Genomic DNA, 19,769 nt, shown 5'->3' on the forward strand with positions numbered 1-19,769 from the left:
TTGAACATCGACCGATAATAATTTGGTCAAAATGGTTTCTTTTTCGGTAGCCAGGCGGTCGAGAGTCTCCTTCCACCGATTGCATTCAGCTTGGATTTGATCAACTTCTTCTCGAAGTAACCCGATCTTTTCAACCTTTTGTTGCAGCTGAGACAACGAAGGGTTAGCTTCCATAGTTGAGTCAAACCCATACTTTAACAGAACGAGGCTCACCTGTTTATCAAGTTTGGCCTCCTCTTCACGAACCTTAGCCAAATCCGCTTGGAGGTCCTTTATAACCTCATCCTTTTGGCTGCAAAGAAGCTGCAGGGCGTCTCTCTCACCCGAGACCTTCCGGAGCTTGGCTTCACACTGGCTAAGATCGACTCGAAACCTACTAATGGCCTGCACAGTAAGGAAAAAATACAAGTCAAGTATGGAAAAGAACAAAGAAACCAAGTGTAGAAGAATCATTACCCGAGTAATGAAACGTTGATCCTCCTCTAGTAGAAGAGAAGCATCACCAATATCAGAAGCATCATCGACTCCAGTAAAGCAATCCCTAAAAGGGTCCCCTACACTAGAGCCTCCGCCAATATCGGGAGTCTTCAATTCTCGAGCTTCCTTTAACGCCTCCTTAGAAAAAGTTGAAAGAGCATGCGAATGATCCATTGTCATAGCCCCGATCAAATCACTCGGGGTACTTCGATCAAGACTTGGGACTTCAGGACCGACCCCGACCGGTACGGCCGCCATCGGCTTGGGAGCTCTTGAAACCTCGATAGCTTTCGCATATCGGATCACCATAGCCGAGGCGTTATCTTCTTCTTCTTCTTCTCTCAGTCGTTGGACCGAGTCAATCGGAAGGGTAAATTCTTTTCTCCTCCCCCTCCGAGTTTTGGGCTTGGGGTCCTCTGACCGAGAGGAAGCTCTTCGCTTCTTATCTTTCCCTGGTAGCGGGACCGGGGACTTAGTTCCTTCTTCACCGCTCGAAGGCCTCAAAGCAGCATCCTTGGTTATACCTGCATGAAAGGAAATCGGTAACGAATAGAACACAGAGAATACTTCGAAGGAAACAAGAAGCAAAACCTTACCATGGTTCTTGGCCTCCCATCTACCTTTAGCCAAATCACGCCAAGCGTGTTCGGCATAAGAGGAAGTTGAGGCTAATTTCTGAACCCAATCCTCGAGGTCATGTACCGCTTGTGGCATCCAAGGGGCAGCTGAATATCAGTGAAAGACATCATAAATAATCGGGAAAAGACACGAAAAGCAAACAAAAATCTCTTACGGTCGAAATTCCATTCTTCAGGGAACGACATCTTATCTTCCGGAATAAGGTCACGGGTCCTCACTAGAATATAACGATCCATCCAACCCCGATCCTTGTCTTCGTCGATGCTTGACATCAAAGCCTTCGATGCCCGATGATGAAGTCTTATTAGTCTTCGAAAGATCTGAGGCCGATACAATCGTATGAGGTGACTCAGAGGAAAATCCAGCCCCTCGGCTTTGATAGAGAAGAAGCGAAGTAAGATCACTATACGCCATAAAGAGGGATGAATTTGACCGAGGGTGACCTGATACCTTTTGCAAAAATCAATTATCACCGGGTCGACGGGTCCTAACGTGAAGGGATAAGTGTAAACACTTAAAAACTCCTCCACATGAGTGCTGACGCTCTCATCGGGGGATGGAATTTGCAGCACAACCTCGGGACCCCAGTTGCAGTCTTTTCTGACGACCTCGAGGTGACCCTCTGTTATAGAGCACATATACATCGACACATGCTCGCATCGACCCGAAACGGAAGAAGGATTCTCTACCTTAAAATCGATCTTCAGAGTGCATGGGCTGCGAACATAGTCGTGAATGGACGGCTCCACCGGTACCTTATCGTCGGACGGCCGTGAAGAAGAAGCTTTCTCCTTCTGAGGTACGGTTTTCGAAGTTTTCTCCATTGATACGAGAAGAAGGAAAGTGAAAGGTTGACGGTACCAAATACTCTGGTGTGGATGGCTCTAAAGCAACGAAATAGAGAGGAAAAATAAGAGAACTTGGAAGGGAGAAGGCGCAAAAGTGGTAATAGTTGTATGGAAAGGTTATTTATAGGTTCGCGTCATGACTGTTCAATATCGGAGGTGGCCGACCACCATCTGACAAGCATTAAATGCCTTGAAAGACTAAATCAATGGGACAGCTATCGCATATGTCATAATCGACCTCTGATAAAACATCAGCTTGTTGCACGATCGAACCGTCGAAGATCATATCGATTCTCACTACATCCCTCATGAGAATCGAGGGGACTATTTATATACGGTCAAAATAGATTTAGGCTTTCCTACGTTCGATCGAGTTCGAATGGCAAGAAGCCAGAGTAGAATTTCGAGGGAGTTTCGAAGGTAGTACGAACAAGCCTCGAGCCCGTAACTAAATCGATCCGCAAGGCGTCGCTTCAAGGTCGAAAACGCACCACGCCCATCCCGAAGGTCGAATTCAAGGTAAGACCGAAGGGCCAACCCCAGTTACGAACTCAAGACAGTATCGAGGTCGAGCCAGTATCGAACTCACAGACAAGAGCCGTTACAATTGCACCAAGGGTGAGCATCTTGAGGAAAACGTGGAAGATACACTATATCATGGGTCCTCCACTATATCATGGGTCCTCCACTATATGCATTATTTTATTATTTTGTTATAAAATAAAGCAATAGCCCTCTATTATGAAAGGGAGGATTCTTGTAAGCTGAAGGACAGAATACAAAAACGGGAATAAATAGATCTTTTTCTCATATACAAAGGGATGACCTTGTGCTTGTTTTATTTTATCTTATTCAATTTCCTTGTTCATCATTCCTATCCTTATAGCTAAAATACCTGTATTATTATTTTCGTATCAATGGAATTTACGTATCCTTAGAACCATGCATAAATTTAACGTTATCCAATTTTTTCATGTAAACAAATATGTTTTACGTTTGAGAGAAAAATGTTTTTTCATTATTCATGCAAGTATAGATGAAAGTAGGATTTTTTTCTCTTTATCTTATTTATTTAAATGATACGTAGTGTGTGAGTTAATCGACAAGCAAGTTTAGTTCTGGAACTTCCTAGGCTGTGTGTTTTGTTGACATTAAATTTCTTCTTTTTCCCCTAAACTTTGTGAATCGCGAAACAAGAACAATAGATAATTATGAACCAATCATTAAGCCAAAGAAGTTAGAGATCTATAATTCCAGTGAAATCTAAACCACTAAAATAAAAACTAACTCAAAATTCATGTATCACTAACCGAGTTTTGGTTGCTTTTGCATATAAATTAACACCTCCCTTTGTAATTTCTTCTTTGTAGAATCCCATTGTTTTTCCACTTTCTTCGTTTGGAAATTAGCAAAATAAAAAGAAGAAAAAGGAAAAGCAATGGCTTTCCACATGAATAAAAAATTTCTTGTCATTTCCCTTTCTTTCTTCCTAATTTCATCTGAAGCAAATCCCATCTCTCATGTTTCCTACATCTCTTCAACCCCAGACGTGTCACCAGTTGCTTCACCAACTGAAACTGCGGATGTTGATGCCAGTAATTCTAACGGAGCGTCTGTGAAGAATCTTGTTGGTAGCCTGATGGTTTCCTCGATTTCTAAGACAGAGGATTTTGTTAACAAAGTAGTGGAAAAGCGATTGGCTAAGATTGTGGATGCTTACAAAAAAGATTGTCTTGAGACATGCAGGGAGGTGTACGAAGATGCTGTTGATGCCATGAAAGAGACTTTGGAAGACGTAAATGAAGGAAACTATTACAAAGCCAATGTTGATGTGAGTACAATGTCCTCAAACATGGAGACATGCAAGGAATGTGTCAATGCTATTTATGGTCAGGATCCTGAGTTCACCAAGTTCGATAATTGGGCACATGCCATTATTGAAGATGCCTTAACTAGAATCACTAGCGTCAGCAGTTAAAAAACATTGTAATGCCTGCTCTTTTGCTATTTTGGATGAATTTTGATAACCTGACCAACGAGGCGATTTTGTCACATGTAATTTTAATTTGTACAATTAAAATTCTCTTTTATTTGGTCGTTTTCTCTTATCTCTACAAACGAATTCATATTATTGTCCCTGCCTGTTTCTCATTTGTTTCTTTATTTTCTTCTCTGATTATGTACATTTTTGTAAGCGTCCAAGCCTCCGCTGCTGTGAGCCAAAACTGTACTGGTTCTCATAATGTTGGCTATGAGCAGCTTGTACTCGTTCTCATAATATTAGCTTGGGGCAGCCTCCTCGTGATAGTATTGCGTCGCAAATAATTCATTGTGAGGATGTCGAAGCAATAAAAAGAGATGCCAGCGATGTACAGCTGGCACAACCAACTAAGTTAGTGGAACAACTAGTCAGTTAGGAAGTTAGTTTGTTATTGGCATTAGCTTAAGTTAGTAGCTCTTAGCTCTGTATAAATATACACGCTTGTACATCATTACTGTTACATTGAATAGTGAGAAATGAAAGCAGTTTCCTTCTTCCTTTCTCGTGCATCTGCTTCTGCTTCATTTCTACTCGTCAATTGAGTCTAAATCTAGGAATTCATCGTGGAATCAAAGCGAGCGTCTATGATCCACGCGTCATCAATCAATTTCTAGATTCTCTGTTGCTGTCTTCTTAAAATTTCTGGTTGTTTTGATTTCTTTGATTTAGGGTTAAATCTCTCTTCAATTCTTCATCAAAGCTCGATTTTATGCTTAACAATGATGGCCGAGAATGGAGTTCGTTCTAGCACAACAGTCGGAAGTCACAACATTTTAGATGCAGCTTTGACTATAAATCAACATCACCCACTGTTTCTTCAACCGTGCGACACTCTAGGTAATTCTCTAATTTCAGTCAAATTAACTAAACCTGAAAACACTTTGTGGAGTAGTACAATGCGTGTTAGCTTGCTAGGTAAAAGTAAGCTAGGGTTTGTTGATGATAGATGTACTAAGGAGAAGTTTGATGTTTCTCTTCATGAACTGTGGGAAAAATGTAATGCTAAACTACTACTCTTGAGGATCATGAATTCTGCGAGTGCTGAATTGTTGAGTGGTATATGGTATATGCCTCTAGTGCTCATAAGGAGTGGATGGATCTCAAGGAGAGCTTTGATAAGGTGAATGGATCTTGTGTGCTTTATCTTCATAAAGAAATTGCCACTTTGACTCGAGGAATATCATATCTGTCTACCTATTTCTCTAAACCGAAAGAACTGTGGTAGAGTTTGATGCTCTTATGTTGTGCCCTAAGTGTGGTTGTGAAGAATCGAAAAATATGTTGAGCATTTCTAGTACCAAAGGTTGCTATAGTTTCTAATGGGTTAAATGAATCCTACTCTCAATTTAGCAAGTAGATACTGAACATGCACCTATTCTCTTTATCAATAGAGCATACTCCATGATCATCTCTAAAGAGAGCAGAAGATCTATGTCCCAATTCACAGGTTTCTGAGGTTAGTGAAGGCAATGTATTGTTCAGTGTCAAAAGTATAGTTGTATCAAGCAATGACACAACCTTGTTCTGTGGTAAAGGGAGCAACAACTACTCAGGTTGTCAAATTTACACAGGAGGGAATAACTACTCAGGTGGTAATAACTACTCTGGTAATCAGTCTTATGCATGAGAAAATAATTACAAAACTAGGAAGAATAATTTGCAATGTAATTACTGCAACTTTAAGGGGCATACTAGAGAAACTTGCTACAAGCTCATTGGCTATCCTCTTGGCTTTAAATTCAAGAAAAAATTTGGTTCTGGGAATGCAGTCCACATTCTTAAGAGTCTCCAAATGATGCAAGAAATGATTTAGTGTCTACCACATCTAATTTTGCAGGGTCTTCTCATGTACAACATGGATCTGTGACTGGATAGGGGACTCAGAATGTGATGCTAAACATCCCTCAGCTCATTAAAGAACAATATCAACAGATAATGCGGTTGCTGGGAAAAGGAATTGATAGCAATATTTCAGCTACAACTATGGCAACATGCATGAACTCCAAATACAGAAGCTTTGGCTAAGTGGATAGTAAACTCAGGTGCCTCAAGTCATATGGTGAATAGTCTTAACTTGTTGATAGATCCTAAGTATTTTGCTTAAAACATGAATTGTAAAGTAAAATGCAATACAAGAAATGTAGCTCATATTAGTCATATAGGCTCATCCTATATATTATTCAGGGTCAAAAGATTAGCAATGTGTTGCATATACGAGAGTTCAAATACGACCTTCTGTTTGTCTCAAAGTTAACAAAGGAAACGAGATGGTTGTGATGTTCTTTCCTGAATTCTGCATTTTCAGGAACTCTCAAGTGAACATGTGAAGGGGATTGGTGAAGAAGATGATGGTTTATATGTATTTTACTCTGAAGATGCAAGTACAACTAATTTTCATGTTCCCATTGCAACTGTTGCAAATGCCAAGTGTTCAGTTCCTAGAACATTATCCACTGTAAATGCAATAAAGAAGGATAAAATAATGGATATAGCCATGTGGCATAGAAGGTTAGAAAATATGCCAGTAAAACACTTTGAAGAACATGAGTGCATTCCAAAATTGTAAATGTGGTAATGTTGGTGAAATTTATAATGTATGTCCTTTGGAAAAGCAAACAAGGTTACCATTTCCTTCGTATACTACTACTATTATTAACAATTGCTTTTATATGTATGGGGACCCTATAGGGTTCCTATTTATGACGGAAAAAGATATTTTCTGACTCTAGTAAATGATTGTTCTGGATACACTTGGATATTTCTTTTACCTACTAAAGCAGAAGTTGTTGTAGTTCTTAAACGCTCCCTTCCTTCTAATGATTCAAGATGTTTATTTTGCTTCTGTGAAATTCTTTGGATCAGATAATGGAAATGGATTCTTCAACTCTCAAATGACCGAGCTACTACAGACCATGGGCTTTATGATCTAAAGTTCATGTGTATATTCTCCACGATAAAATAAAGTGGCAGAGCGAAGGCACACATATATTCTGGAAGTTGCCAGATCACTGAGGTTCTAGACTGCAGTTCCTCTTAACTTCTAGAGTGAGTGTGTTAACATTGCTATGTATATTATTAATAGACTGCCCTCTTCAGTATTACAAGGCAAGTCTTCTTTTGAAGTTCTGGTTGGCCATCCTCCTTCTTTGAATCACATGAGAGTGTTGAGGTGCCTAGGCTATGTTACTGACGTAAGAAAAGCTGATAAGTTTTCTCCAAGAGCTATTCCAACTATTTTTCTTGGTTATTCTATGACATAAAAAGGTTACAGAATGTATGGAATTCATTCTAAAGAGTCATGGTTAGTAGATATGGTCTTCAAAGAAGATGTGTTTCCTTTTAAGCATATCCACATTGCTGCCTCAGCTTTATTTCTGTGTTAGATCTGTCTAATACTCTTTTTTCAAGTTGTGGAGACACCATAGCTCAACCTCATGTGCTTCCAACCACCAATGCATATAAGGATCCTAATACTGATCCAACTAGTTTTGATATTGATGATACTCCTGCTCAAGGTTATTTGGATATTGCTTATACTGAAGATTCAATGGATATTGTTGTTACCTCAATGTCTGATGTTGAGCAACATGATCCTTCCTCTACAAGTAGGAAGTCTTGCAGAGTAAGTACGACACCTATTTGGATGAGAGATTATGTTACTCAAAGCAAACGAAAGGCACATAGTTGCTATCTTATTTCTAACTGTGTTAGTTATGTTAGTGTGTCTCACTCCCTTAGCAATACTCTTAACGGTTTATTCTGCTATAGTTAAAATAAAATCCTTTGCTAAGGCTATAAAGGATCCCAAGTGGATTGATGTAATAAAAAGTGAAATCATAGCTCTAGAGAAAAATAACACATGGAGCATAGTTGATATTCCTTCAGGGAATATGTCCACTGGTAGTAGAATGGATATTTAAGGTCAAATACACATCATCAGAAGAGGTGAAGAGATATAAGGTCAGGCTTGTAGCTAAAGGCTATAGCCAACAAAGAAGGGTTAAACTACACTAAGACTTTCTCTCCTGTGGCCAAAAATGATCACAGCAAGTTTTGTCTTGGCTATAACAACTTCTAAGCACTAGTACATTAGCTTAAGGGAGGGTCGAAGCAATAAGAAGAGATGCCAGCAATGTACATCTGGCACATTAATTGAATAACTATTCAGTTAAGAAGTTAATTTGTTATGAACGATAGCTTAAATTAGTAGCTCTTAGCTCTGTACAAATGTACACGCTTGTACAATATTACTGTTACATAGAATAGTGAGAAATTAAAGTAGTTTCCTTTTTCCTTTCTCATGCAGCTACTTCCACTTCATTTCTGCTCTTCTAGGAATTCATCATTGGGACCCCCCTGCAGCACATTTCTAGCATTTTTCAACTATATTTTAAGTCCAATACGTACTCACTCAACTGCTTGCTTCTAAATCAGTCGTCAACACTAACTCCTATATTCATACACATACCAACATAAGGCATCGAGATTATACTCTAATCATATTTATCGTTGAATAATATGACATGAAGCTTCAAAAACCTCAAAATTTTCTGGGATTTAATAGTTGGCTGCGAGAGAAAGAAATTTTCATATTGGTGAAAATACAAGTACAATTGAAAATAATAAAAAGTAAACATCTTTTCAAGCTGAGGCGTTGATATATCATCTCTTTAAGGAGATTCAAGTTCGTTGTGGTAGAATCTTTATCGATCCAACAATAACAATCTTGACTTGTCTCCTCTAAAATAAAACAACCGGTGATGTTGTATAACCCGGACTACTTTTGGACTAGTTATTTAGTCCAAAGCTCCACCAAAAAGAACATATTCCTTTAACAAAATAAAACTCTCTTTTGTAGTGAATACATTGGAGACTTACACTTTTTTCTTTTCTCAAAACTCTCTTCTTTTTTTTGCACAAATACACCCTTATTGTTTTTCACCCTAGAATACGTTTCACACGCTATCACAAGGTAAGAAATACTATTATTTGTAGGCGTACAAATTCTTTATCGGAGTAAATTGAAGGTAGTGGATGTAACGACCCGACTGGTTATTTCGAGCATTGATATTTTGTTTGGTGGTTTGAGGTCTTAAATAGCATCATATGATGTATTACGACTTGCATGCATGGTTGGTTTGGTTCCGGAAAGATTTCAGAGTGATTTTGAACACTTAGTTCCTAGTTTAGAAGCTTAAGTTACGAGGGGTCTCCTATTTGGTCTATAATACAGGTATCAGAGTCAGATCAAAGCATGGGACCGCGACTTGGGGTGTTCCTAGTTTAGAAGCTTAAGTTACGAGTGTTAACCAAGTTTGACTTTTGTATATTTGATCTCGAATAAGAGTTTTGATAGTTCCGGATGGTGCTTTCAGACTTAGGTGTATGTCTGAATTTGGATTCGGAGGTTCTTAAGTTGATTTGGCTCTAATTGGCGAAAGTTAGAAGTTTGAAGGTTTAAAAGTTCATAGGTTTGACCCATAGGTAACTTTGTAGTTATCGATATCCGTTTGAGACTCCGAGTCTTGGAATAGGTTCATATGGTGATTTATGACTTGCGTGCAAAATTTGAGGTCATTTCGAGTGGTTTATGCATATTCGGCGTAAGTTTGGAATTCAGAAATATGGATTAGTTAGTTAAGCTTTAATTGGTGTGCGATTTATAATTTTGATATTATTTTATGTGATTTGAGGCCTCAAGTAGGCCCGTATTATATTTTGGGATTGGTTGGTACGATTAGACGGGGTCTGGGGGACTCAGGTGTGTTTTGGATGAGTTTCAGACCATTTTACTCATATTTGGAGTTGCTGATTTTTGGTGTTCTGGTGTTCATCCCGATCGCGGAGAGAGTATCGCGATCCCGGAGTGTGTTTTGGGTGGCTGGTTATTTGCCCTTCGCATTCACGATGAGTATCTCGCGTTCGTGGAGCATGAAGGATAGTAGTAATCACATTCGTGTTCTGGTCATCGCGTCTACATAGAGTGAAGGCTGGATGTGGTCGCCAAGTTGTTGGACTTCGCGTTCGTGTTTGGGGGACCTCGTTCATGTAGACCAGTGGAGGTGTGCATCACGTTCGCGGGTTCCAGACCGCGTTTGCGAAAGAGGATTTTTGTCCAGTGTTTCATTTGTTCTTCGCGATTGCGAAGTAGATCCCGCGAACGCGGAGGTGACCCTTGGGCAGACTTAAATGACTCTATTTCGAGGGTTGAATTATTTTGTTATATTTTGAGAGTGGGAGCTTGGATTTGGGCTATATTTGAGGAGATTTTCACAATTAAGATTGGGATAAGTATTTTTTACTTGGATTTGATTATTATACATGATTCCAACCTTGATTTTAGCATTTGAATGATGAATCTAAGTGAAGAAAATTAGGTATTTTAGCAAAACTTTTCTAAAATAAAAAATGGGGATTTGAATCCCGATTTAGAATCGAATTTGGATGAAACTTGTATGGTTGGACTAATATTCGAATGGGTATTCGCAATTTTTTACTTTTGTCAGATTCTGAGAGGCGAGCTCGGGTTGACTTTTTGGTTGACTTTTTTATTTTTGTTAAAGATTGGAGCTTTATTAATTAAAATCATTTTCTATAGCCGTGTTTTGATATTATGAGTTGTTTTGGCTAGATTTGATCTGTTCGTAGGCTGATTCGAGAGGCGAGGGATTTTTAGAGTATTGATTTGACTTGTTTGAGGTAACTATCTTGCCTAACCTTGTATGGGAGAATACCACTTAGGATTTAGCCTTAATTGCCTAATTGTGTTATGTAAAAAATGATGTGTGCATGAGGTGACGAGCGTGAACACGGGTGCTATGTGTGGTTTATGATCGGACTAGACTATAGGCTATTAATATGCCTTAATTTGATAATGAACTTTATATGAAACATGTTTAAACCACTTTATGACTACATGATCATGATCGCTACATTTCACTTAGTTATAGTCATGCTTTATTTGTTGAACACCCTTCCTCATTTCTACGTTATTGTCATGTCCTTGTGATATTGTGGCACATGTGGACATCATGTGTGGTTTGATTGTTATGGAGTATAAGGGTGGAATTTCACTGTTGTTAGGAGGAGTAATTGTAACGACCCGACCGGCCATTTTGAACATTTGCATTTCGTTCGCTGGTTTGAGGGCATGAGTAGCTCCGTATGATGTATTATGACTTGTGTGAATCGTCAATTTTGATTTTCGGGTGATTCGAGATTGATTTGGAAGAATGATTCTCATTTTAGAAGCTTTAAGTTAGAAGAGTTGACCAAGTTTGACTTTGGTGTATTTGACCCCGGATCGGAGTTTGATGGTTCTGGTAGATCCGGATAGTGATTTTGGACTTGGGCGTATGTCCAGATTTGCATTTGGATATTTCTAGAAGATTTTAGCGTTAATTTGCGAAAGTTGGCAATTTGAAGATTTGCAAAGTTCATAGGTTTGACCAGGAGTTGACATCGATATTATCGGATTCAGACGGTTGTTCCGGGATTGGAATAGGTTCGATATGAAATTTGAACTTGTTTGCAAAATTTAGGTCCATTCCGGATTAGTTAGGCTTGAATCAGGCGCTTGGTTTGAAGTTTGAAGTTTATGAACTTATAAGATTGATCTTGATCGATGATTTGTAGTTTTGATGTTATTATGTGTGATTTGAGGCCTCGAATAGGTCCGTATTATGTTTTGGGACTTGTTGATATGTTCGGACGGGGTCCTAAGGGTCTCGGGTGAGTTTCGGGGTGATTTCGGACCATTTCTAAACCCTTTTTAGTTGCTGGTTTTTTGCTACAGGGGTGTGAATTGCGATCGTGGACCTTTGGGTCGCGTTCGCAAAGAGCAAATTGACATATGGGCCTTGTGAATTGCGATCGCTGAAGCCTTTCCCATGATCGCGTAGAAGAATTTCTGCTGTGACATGGCTGAATTTGGAAGCTTATATCTTGCAATCTATAAGAAATTTGGAGGTAATACTAAAACAAAAGGTTGTAGCCCATTGTTTCTAGTTTTCAGAAAATCAAACCATTCGTCATTTGGAGTTTTGTACAAAAGTTTATGGCCGTTATACTACAGGCTATCTGGAAAGAGTTTAGAAAGGTAATGGAGTTTGTTCATCGCGATCGCGGGGCTTTATGGCTGCGATAGCGAAGGATAAATCTATGCTGAGCAATTTTAGAATCGCGGTCGCGAGGTTTTTGACCGCGATCGCGAAGAAGGATGACTGACCGGGCTTTAAAACATCAAATTTTGGAATTTTGAGTTCATTTTCTCCACTTTTGAGTTCTTGGAGCACAAGTAATGCGATTTTGGAGGAGATAAATACCCAAATCATGAGGGTAAGTAATTTTATCTTTGTTTTGATTATATATTTTGGATGAAACTTATATGGTTAGACTTGTATTCGAATGGGTTGTCGATTTTGTGAGCTTTGTCGGGTCCCGGAAGGCGGACTCGGGGTTGACTTTTGAGTTGACTTTTTGGTTTTCATTAAAGATCGAAGCTTTATTATTTGAAATTATTTCTCATGGATTTTATTTACGATATTAAGTTATTTTGGCTAGATTCGAGCCGTTCGGAGGTTGTTTTGCACGGGAAGGACTTTTTAGAATATTGATTTAGCTTCTTTGAGATAAGTAGCTTGCCTAACTTTGTGTGGGGGAAATTACCCCGTAGGACTTGGTTTAATTGCACTATTTAAATTGTGTGGAAGACGTGTACATGAGGTGATGAGTGTGTACACGGCCTTATATGTGAAAATTGACCGGATTAGACTCTTAGGCTTCTTATTTGCTTTAATTGAATTCGTCATTACATGTTCTACATTCCATTGCTAAGTTTATCCTTATATGCTTTAATTGAATTCATCATTACATGTTCTACATTCCATTGCCAAGTTTATCCTTATATGATTTAATTGAATTTTTCATTACATGTTCTACATTCCATTGCTAAGTTTATTCTTATATGCTCTAATTGAATTCGTCATTACACGTTCTGCATTCCATTCTCAAGTTTATCCTTATATGCTTTAATTGAATTTGTCATTTCATGTTCTATATTCCATTGTCAAGTTAATTCTTATATGCTTTAATTGAATTTGTCATTTCATGTCCCATATTCCATTGTCAAGTTTATTCTTATGTGCTTTAATTGAAGTTAACGTACATGTTCTATCTTTCATTGTCGAGTCACTCTTATATGTATTTATTGAGTTTGTTATCACATGCCATGCCTTTCATTGTTAGGTTTATTCTTAAGCAAGTAATTGAAGTTGAAGTTATTGAGAGCTATTAATCTATTTTAGTTGAATTTATTGTTTTATGGAGTATCTTTCATTGTTGAGTTATTTCCCGTTTTATTTTGTTGTTATTGAGGTTATTGTACACGTTGTGATTGAGTCGTGGGCTATGTGTTGTGGTTACATTGGTATTGTTGTTTTGGAAATATTGTGGCTTATGGGCACATATGGCGCGAGTTGATATGCCGTATTATTGTGATTTTGGCATGTGTGGATTTGTTATGTAGATTGATTGTTGCTATGCGGAGCATAAGGGTGGCATCTCATTATTATTGATTATGCGGAGTGATACGTGTGGCTATTGATATATTGTCTGGGTATAGTGATACGGGTGACTATTGATATAATGTCTGGGCAGAGCGATACAGGTGGCTATTGTGTTATTGTATGGGCAGAGTGATTCGGGTGGTTATTGTGTTTATTGTCTGGCGGAAGTGATACGGGTGGCTATTAGGATATTGTCAACACGAAGTGATAAGGGTGGCTTTGTCAGGGATGATATGTGATGGCCTGGGGGGAATGTTATTGATGATATTCGTATGGTGGTGTGTGTGTGTCATGCATATTACGTGATTTATTGTGTTATTTCCAATGTGCTACTTGGTGTTTCTTATTTCACCTGTTGACTTGAGTTGTCATAGTACACTTACACATGCATGCGCCATAACATGTCATTTATAACATGTCATTGATTATGCACATGTGTTCTTGTATATCTGCTTTTTCTGTGATATGATTGGATTGTCAGCCCGTGACCATGCCGGGTGGATTGTGATATTGGCACGTGATTTTTTCGTGCGGTTGTGATCGATAATGTGGGTACGAGGTTCCATATGTATATGATTTGTGATTTGGGACTCGTGACTTGTGGTTATGAGGTGTGGTACCTCAGGGTAGTTTTGTTGTAAACCTCGTATTATAACGACTTGATTATTTGGTTGTCATTGATTTTCCTTAATTAGTTTCACTGTTACTTTAACTGTGTTATGATTACTTTAGTTTTTAATCACATGTTTATTTTGTGTTGCAGTTTACTGATTCTTGCTTCCATTATTAGCTGTATACTAATATTCTACACATGTTATTATGTCTAGTAGGTGCCTTGACTTATACCTCGTCAGTACTCCACCGAGGTTAGTCTTGATACTTACTGGGTATCGACCGTGGTGTACTCATACTACACTTCTGCATATTTTTGTGCAAATCCAGGTATTGAAAATAATAGACTCAGGCAGAGTTAGTTTTTTTGATCGCAATGATTCAGGGTAGAGCTGCTTGGTCGTCGCAATTTCTTGGAGTCCTTTCCTTTACATTTGTACTGTCAAGTTCTTATCCGAACAGTATTGGCTAAAGTTTGTGATTCTATACTACCTAGTCTTGGGGGGTTGTAGTGATTATCGTCGTGTTGGCATGTATCACCTTTTAATTTCTTATTTATATTAAAATTTGCATTATAATATCATGCTTAATTGGTTTAACTGTTGTAAGTGATCGGCTTACCTAGTTTTAGAGACTAGGTGCCATCATGATCCTTAAGGTGGAATTTTGATCGTGACAAGTTAGTATCAGGACTCTATGTACATTTGTTCTACGAGTCACGAACAAGTTTCGTAAAGTCTTGTGGATCGATAACGATCTGATCGGTCATTTTGAGCATTTGCATTCCGTTCAGTGGTTCGAGGGCATGAGTAGCTCCGTATGATGTATTATGACTTGTGTGAATCGTCAGTTTTGGTTTTCGGGTGATTCGAGATTGATTCTCATTTTAGAAGCTTTAAGTTGAAAGAGTTGACCAAGTTTGACTTTGGTGTATTTGACCCCGAATCGGAGTTTTGATAGTTCCGGTAGGTCCGGATGATGATTTTTGACTTGGACGTATGTCCATATTTGTATTTGGATATTTCTAGAAGGTTTTAGCGTTAATTTGCGAAAGTTGGCAATTTGAAGATTTGGAAAGTTTATAAGTTTGACCGGGAGTTGACTTTGATGTTATCAGATTCAGATTGTTGTTCCGGGAGTTGGAATATGTTCGATATGTCATTTGGAACTTATATGCAAATTTGGGTTCATTCCGGATTGGTTAGGCTTGAATCAGACGCTTGGTTCGAAGTTTGAAGTTAATGAGCTTAAGAGATTGATCTTGATCGACGAATCGTCGTTTTGATGTTATTATGTGTGATTTGAGGCCTCGAATAGGTCTATATTATGTTTTGGGACTTGTTAATATGTTCGGACGGGGTCCCGAGGGGCTCGGGTGAGTTTCAGGGTGGTTTCACACCATTTCTAAGACCTTATTGGCTGCTAGTTTTTGGCTACAAGGGTGTGAATCGCGATCGCGATCGCGGACCTTTGGGTCGCGTTCGCGAAGAGCAAATTTTTGTTTGGGCCTTGTGAATCGCGATCTCTGAAGCCTTTCCTGCGATCGCGTAGAAAAATTTCTATTGTCACAAGGCTGACTTTGAAAGCTTATATCTTGCAATCTATAAGGAGTTTAGAGGTGATACAAAAACAAAAGTTGTAGCCCTTTGTTTTAGGTTTTCAGAAAATCAAACTGTTTGTCATTTGGAGTTTTATAAAAAGAGTTATGGCCGTTATACTACAGATTGTCTGAAAAGAGTTTAGGAATCGCGGGGCTTCATGTCCGCGATCGCGAAGGGTAAATCTGTGCTGGGCATTTTTGGAATCACGACCGTGAGGTTTTTGATCGCAATCGTGAAGAAGGACGGGATTTTGAGTTCATTTTCTCCACCTTTTGAGTTCTTGGAGCACAAGTAAAGCGATTTTGGAGGAGATGAACACCCAAATCATGAGGGTAAGTAATTTTATCTTTATTTTGATTATATATTTTATTTTTGCATGAATTATTACACCTAAATCAAGGATATGAAGAGAAGAAAGCGAAGAAATTGGGGGTTTTTGACTTGAACTTAAGAGAATGAATTTTGGGGTTTTGAACATGAAATTTAGGCCGGATTTGGATGAAACTTATATGGTTTGACTCGTATTCGAATGGGTTGTCGGATTTTGTGAGTTTTGTCTGATTTCTAGATTCGAGCCTGGGGTTGACTTTTGAGTTGACTTTTTGGTTTTCATTAAATATCTAAGCTTTATTAGCCGAAATTGTTCCCTATGGCATTTATTTATGATATTAAGTTATTTTGGCTAGATTCGAGCTGTCTGGAGATTGTTTCACACGGGAAGAGCTTTTTAGAGTATTGATTTAGCTTCTTTGAGGTATGTATCTTGTCTAACTTTGTGTGGGGGAAACTACCCCGTATGACTTTGTTTAATTGCACTATTTTAATTATGTGGAAGACGTGTACATGAGGTGATGGGTGTGTACACGGCCTTATATGTGAAAATTAACCAGATTAGACTCTTAGGCTTCTTATATGCTTTAATTGAATTCGTCATTACATGTTCTACATTATATTGCTATGTTTATCCTTATATGCTTTAATTGAATTTGTCATTACATGTTCTACATTCCATTACCAAGTTTATCCTTATATGCTTTAATTAAATTCGTCATTACATGTTCTACATTACATTGCCAAGTTAATTCTTATATGCTCTAATTGAATTTTTCATTTCATGTTCTATATTCAATTGTCAAGTTTATTCTTATATGCTTTAATTGAAGTTGTTAGTACATGTTCTATCTTTCGTTGTCGAGTCCCTTGTATATGTATTTATTGAGGTTGTTATCACATGCCATGCCTTTCATTGTTAGGTTTATTCTTAAGCAAGTAATTAAAGTTGAAGTTATTGAGAGCTATTAATCTATTTTAGTTGAAGTTGTTGTTTGTGGAGTATCTTTCAATGTTGATTTATTTCCCATTTCATTCTTTTGTTATTGAGATTTTTGTACACGTTGTGATTGAGTCGTGGGCTATATGTTGTGGTTACATTGGTATTGTTGTTTTGGAAATATTGTGGCCTATGGGCACATGTGGCGCGAGTTGATATGCCGTGTTATTGTGATTTTGGCATGTGTGGATTTGTTATGTAGATTGATTGTTGCTATGCGGAGCATAAGGGTGGCATCTCATTGTTGTTGATTGTGCGGAGTGATACGGGTGGCTATTGATATATTGTCTGGGCAGAGTGATACGGGTGACTATTGATATATTGTCTGGGTGGAGCAATACTGGTGGCTATTGTGTTATTGTCTAGGTAAAATGATATGGGTGGCTATTTTGTTTATTGTCTGGGCGGAGTGATACGGGTGGCTATTATAATATTGTCAACACGGAAAGATAAGGGTGGCTATGTCAGGGATGATATGATCGCCTGGGGGTATATTAGTGATGATATTCGTATGGTGGTGTGACTTCCTTATGTGTGTCATGCATATTACGTGATTTGTTGTGCTATTTCCAATGTGCTACTCAGTGCCTCCGATTTTACCTGTTGACTTGAGTTGTGATAGTACACTTGTACATGCATGCACCATAATATGTCATTTATACCAGTTCAGGGATATAGAACTTGATGTTCATTGATCATGCATATGTATTCTTGTATACATATGCATACAAGAATCGTGATAATAAGCCCGTGACCATGTTGGGTGGATGGCACGTGAGTTGTCCGTGCGGTTGTGATCGATAATGTGTGCACGAGGTGCCATGTGTATATGATTTGTGATTTGTGATTTGGGACTCGTGGCTTGTGGTTATGAGGTATGGTACCTCGGCGTGGTTTGGTTGTAAACCTCGTATTAGAACGACTTGATTATTTGATTGTCATTGGTTTACCTTAATTGGTCTCACTGTTACTTTAGCTGTGTTATGATTACTTTACTATTTAATCACATATTTATTCCTTGTTGCCTTTTATTGGTTCTTGCTTCCATTATTAGCTTTATATTGATATTTTGTATAGGTTATTATGTCTAGTAGGTGTCTTGACTTGCACCCCGTCACTACTCCATCGAGGTTAGTCTTGATATTTACTGGGTACCGACAGTTGTGTACTCATACTACACTTCTGCACATTTTTGTGCTGATCGAGGTATTGGAGATAACATGCTCAAGCAGAGTTAGTTTTCTTGATTGTAAGGATTCAGGGTAGAGCTGCTTGGCCATCATAGTTCTTTGGAGTCCTTTCCTTTGCATATGTTCTGTCAAATTCTTATCCGAACAATATTGTATTTTTTTTTACATTTGTATGCATTCATCTAGAGTCCGTGACTCTGTACTACTTAGTCTTGAGGGTTGTAGTGATTATTGTCGTGTTGGCATGTATCACTTTTAAATTTCTTATTTATATCAAAATCTACTTTATAATATCATGTTTAAATAGTTTAACTATTGTAAGTGATCAGCTTACCTAATTTTAGAGACTAGGTGTCATCACAATCCTTAAGGTGGGATTTTAGGTCATGACAGTGATATATGTGGCTATAGTGATATTGTCAGGCCGGAGCGATACGGGTGACTATTGTGATATTGTCAGGGCGGATCAATACGGGTGGCTATTGTGATATTACCAGGGCGGAGCGATACATGTGGATATTCTGATATTGTCAGGGTGAAATGATACGGGTAGCTATTGTGATATTGTCAGGGCAGAGTGATACGGGTGGCTATTGTGATATTGTCATGGCCGAGTGATACGGGTGGCTATTGTTGTTGTGATAAAATGTGGGCATGGCGTGCTATTTGTGTGTGTTTCATTGTGATGATTTGTTGGTTGAACTAAGCCTCTACTTGCATTAAACTATTATTCCCTCCGTATTAATTTAGATGAGGTAGTTTGACTCGGCACGGAGTTTAAGAATAAGAAAAAAAGACTTTTGAAACTTGTGATTTTAAAAGCTTAAGGGGTAAAAGTTTTGTGGGGCCATGACATTTGTGTGGTTATAAATGCTTCTCATTGAGGGTAAAATGGATAAAATGAAGAGTTTAAGTTAAATTATTTCCAATTGTAGAAATGTGTCATTCTTTTTGGAACGGACTAATAAGGAAAGTGTGTCATCTAAATTGAAACAGAGCTCTGTGATGAGGTTATTGCTATTGTTTTCTGCTATACTTTTTTTGTTAGTCTTGATTTATAGCACAAGTTATTTTGACCAGTGAGTATCACATGACTTGAACCTCGTCACTACTTTACCAAGGTTAGTCTTGATACTTACTGGGTACCGATCGTGGTGTACTCATACTACACTTCTGTACATTTTTGTACAGATCCAGATGTTGGAGGTAGCAGACCAAGGCAATGAGAGCTTACTTGACTGCCAGGATTCAATGTAGAGCTGCATTGACTGTCGCAGTCCCTTGGAGTCCTATACTTTATTTTGATACTTTCATTTTGTTATCCAAACTGTATTGTACTTTGAGATATTCTTATTTATTTCGTTAGTGCTCGTGACTTTGAAATATCTAGTTCTGGGAGATGATTTAATTATAGCCATTATGGCTATAAGGCCCCATAAAAAAACATTTCCTAAAAACCCAGGTT

At 38.3% G+C, this 19,769-nt stretch overlaps 1 protein-coding gene across 1 annotated transcript; it reads left to right on the plus strand.

Moving 5' to 3' along the window:
* Positions 1–3,312: 3,312 nt before the first annotated feature.
* LOC104101715 (uncharacterized) lies at positions 3,313–4,065 on the plus strand. Its single transcript, XM_009609210.4, has one exon. The coding sequence runs from the start codon at positions 3,403–3,405 to the stop codon at positions 3,940–3,942; it is 540 nt and encodes a 179-aa protein (XP_009607505.1). The 5' UTR covers positions 3,313–3,402; the 3' UTR covers positions 3,943–4,065.
* Positions 4,066–19,769: the final 15,704 nt, after the last annotated feature.

The sequence above is a fragment of the Nicotiana tomentosiformis genome, chromosome 1 (genome assembly GCF_000390325.3).
Source record: "Nicotiana tomentosiformis chromosome 1, ASM39032v3, whole genome shotgun sequence".
Lineage (NCBI taxonomy): Eukaryota > Viridiplantae > Streptophyta > Magnoliopsida > Solanales > Solanaceae > Nicotiana > Nicotiana tomentosiformis.

What these genes read in the sequence shown, in the direction of transcription:
- LOC104101715 (XM_009609210.4), top strand. Translation starts at nt 3,403, where the DNA reads ATGGCTTTCCACATGAATAAAAAATTTCTTGTCATTTCCCTTTCTTTC.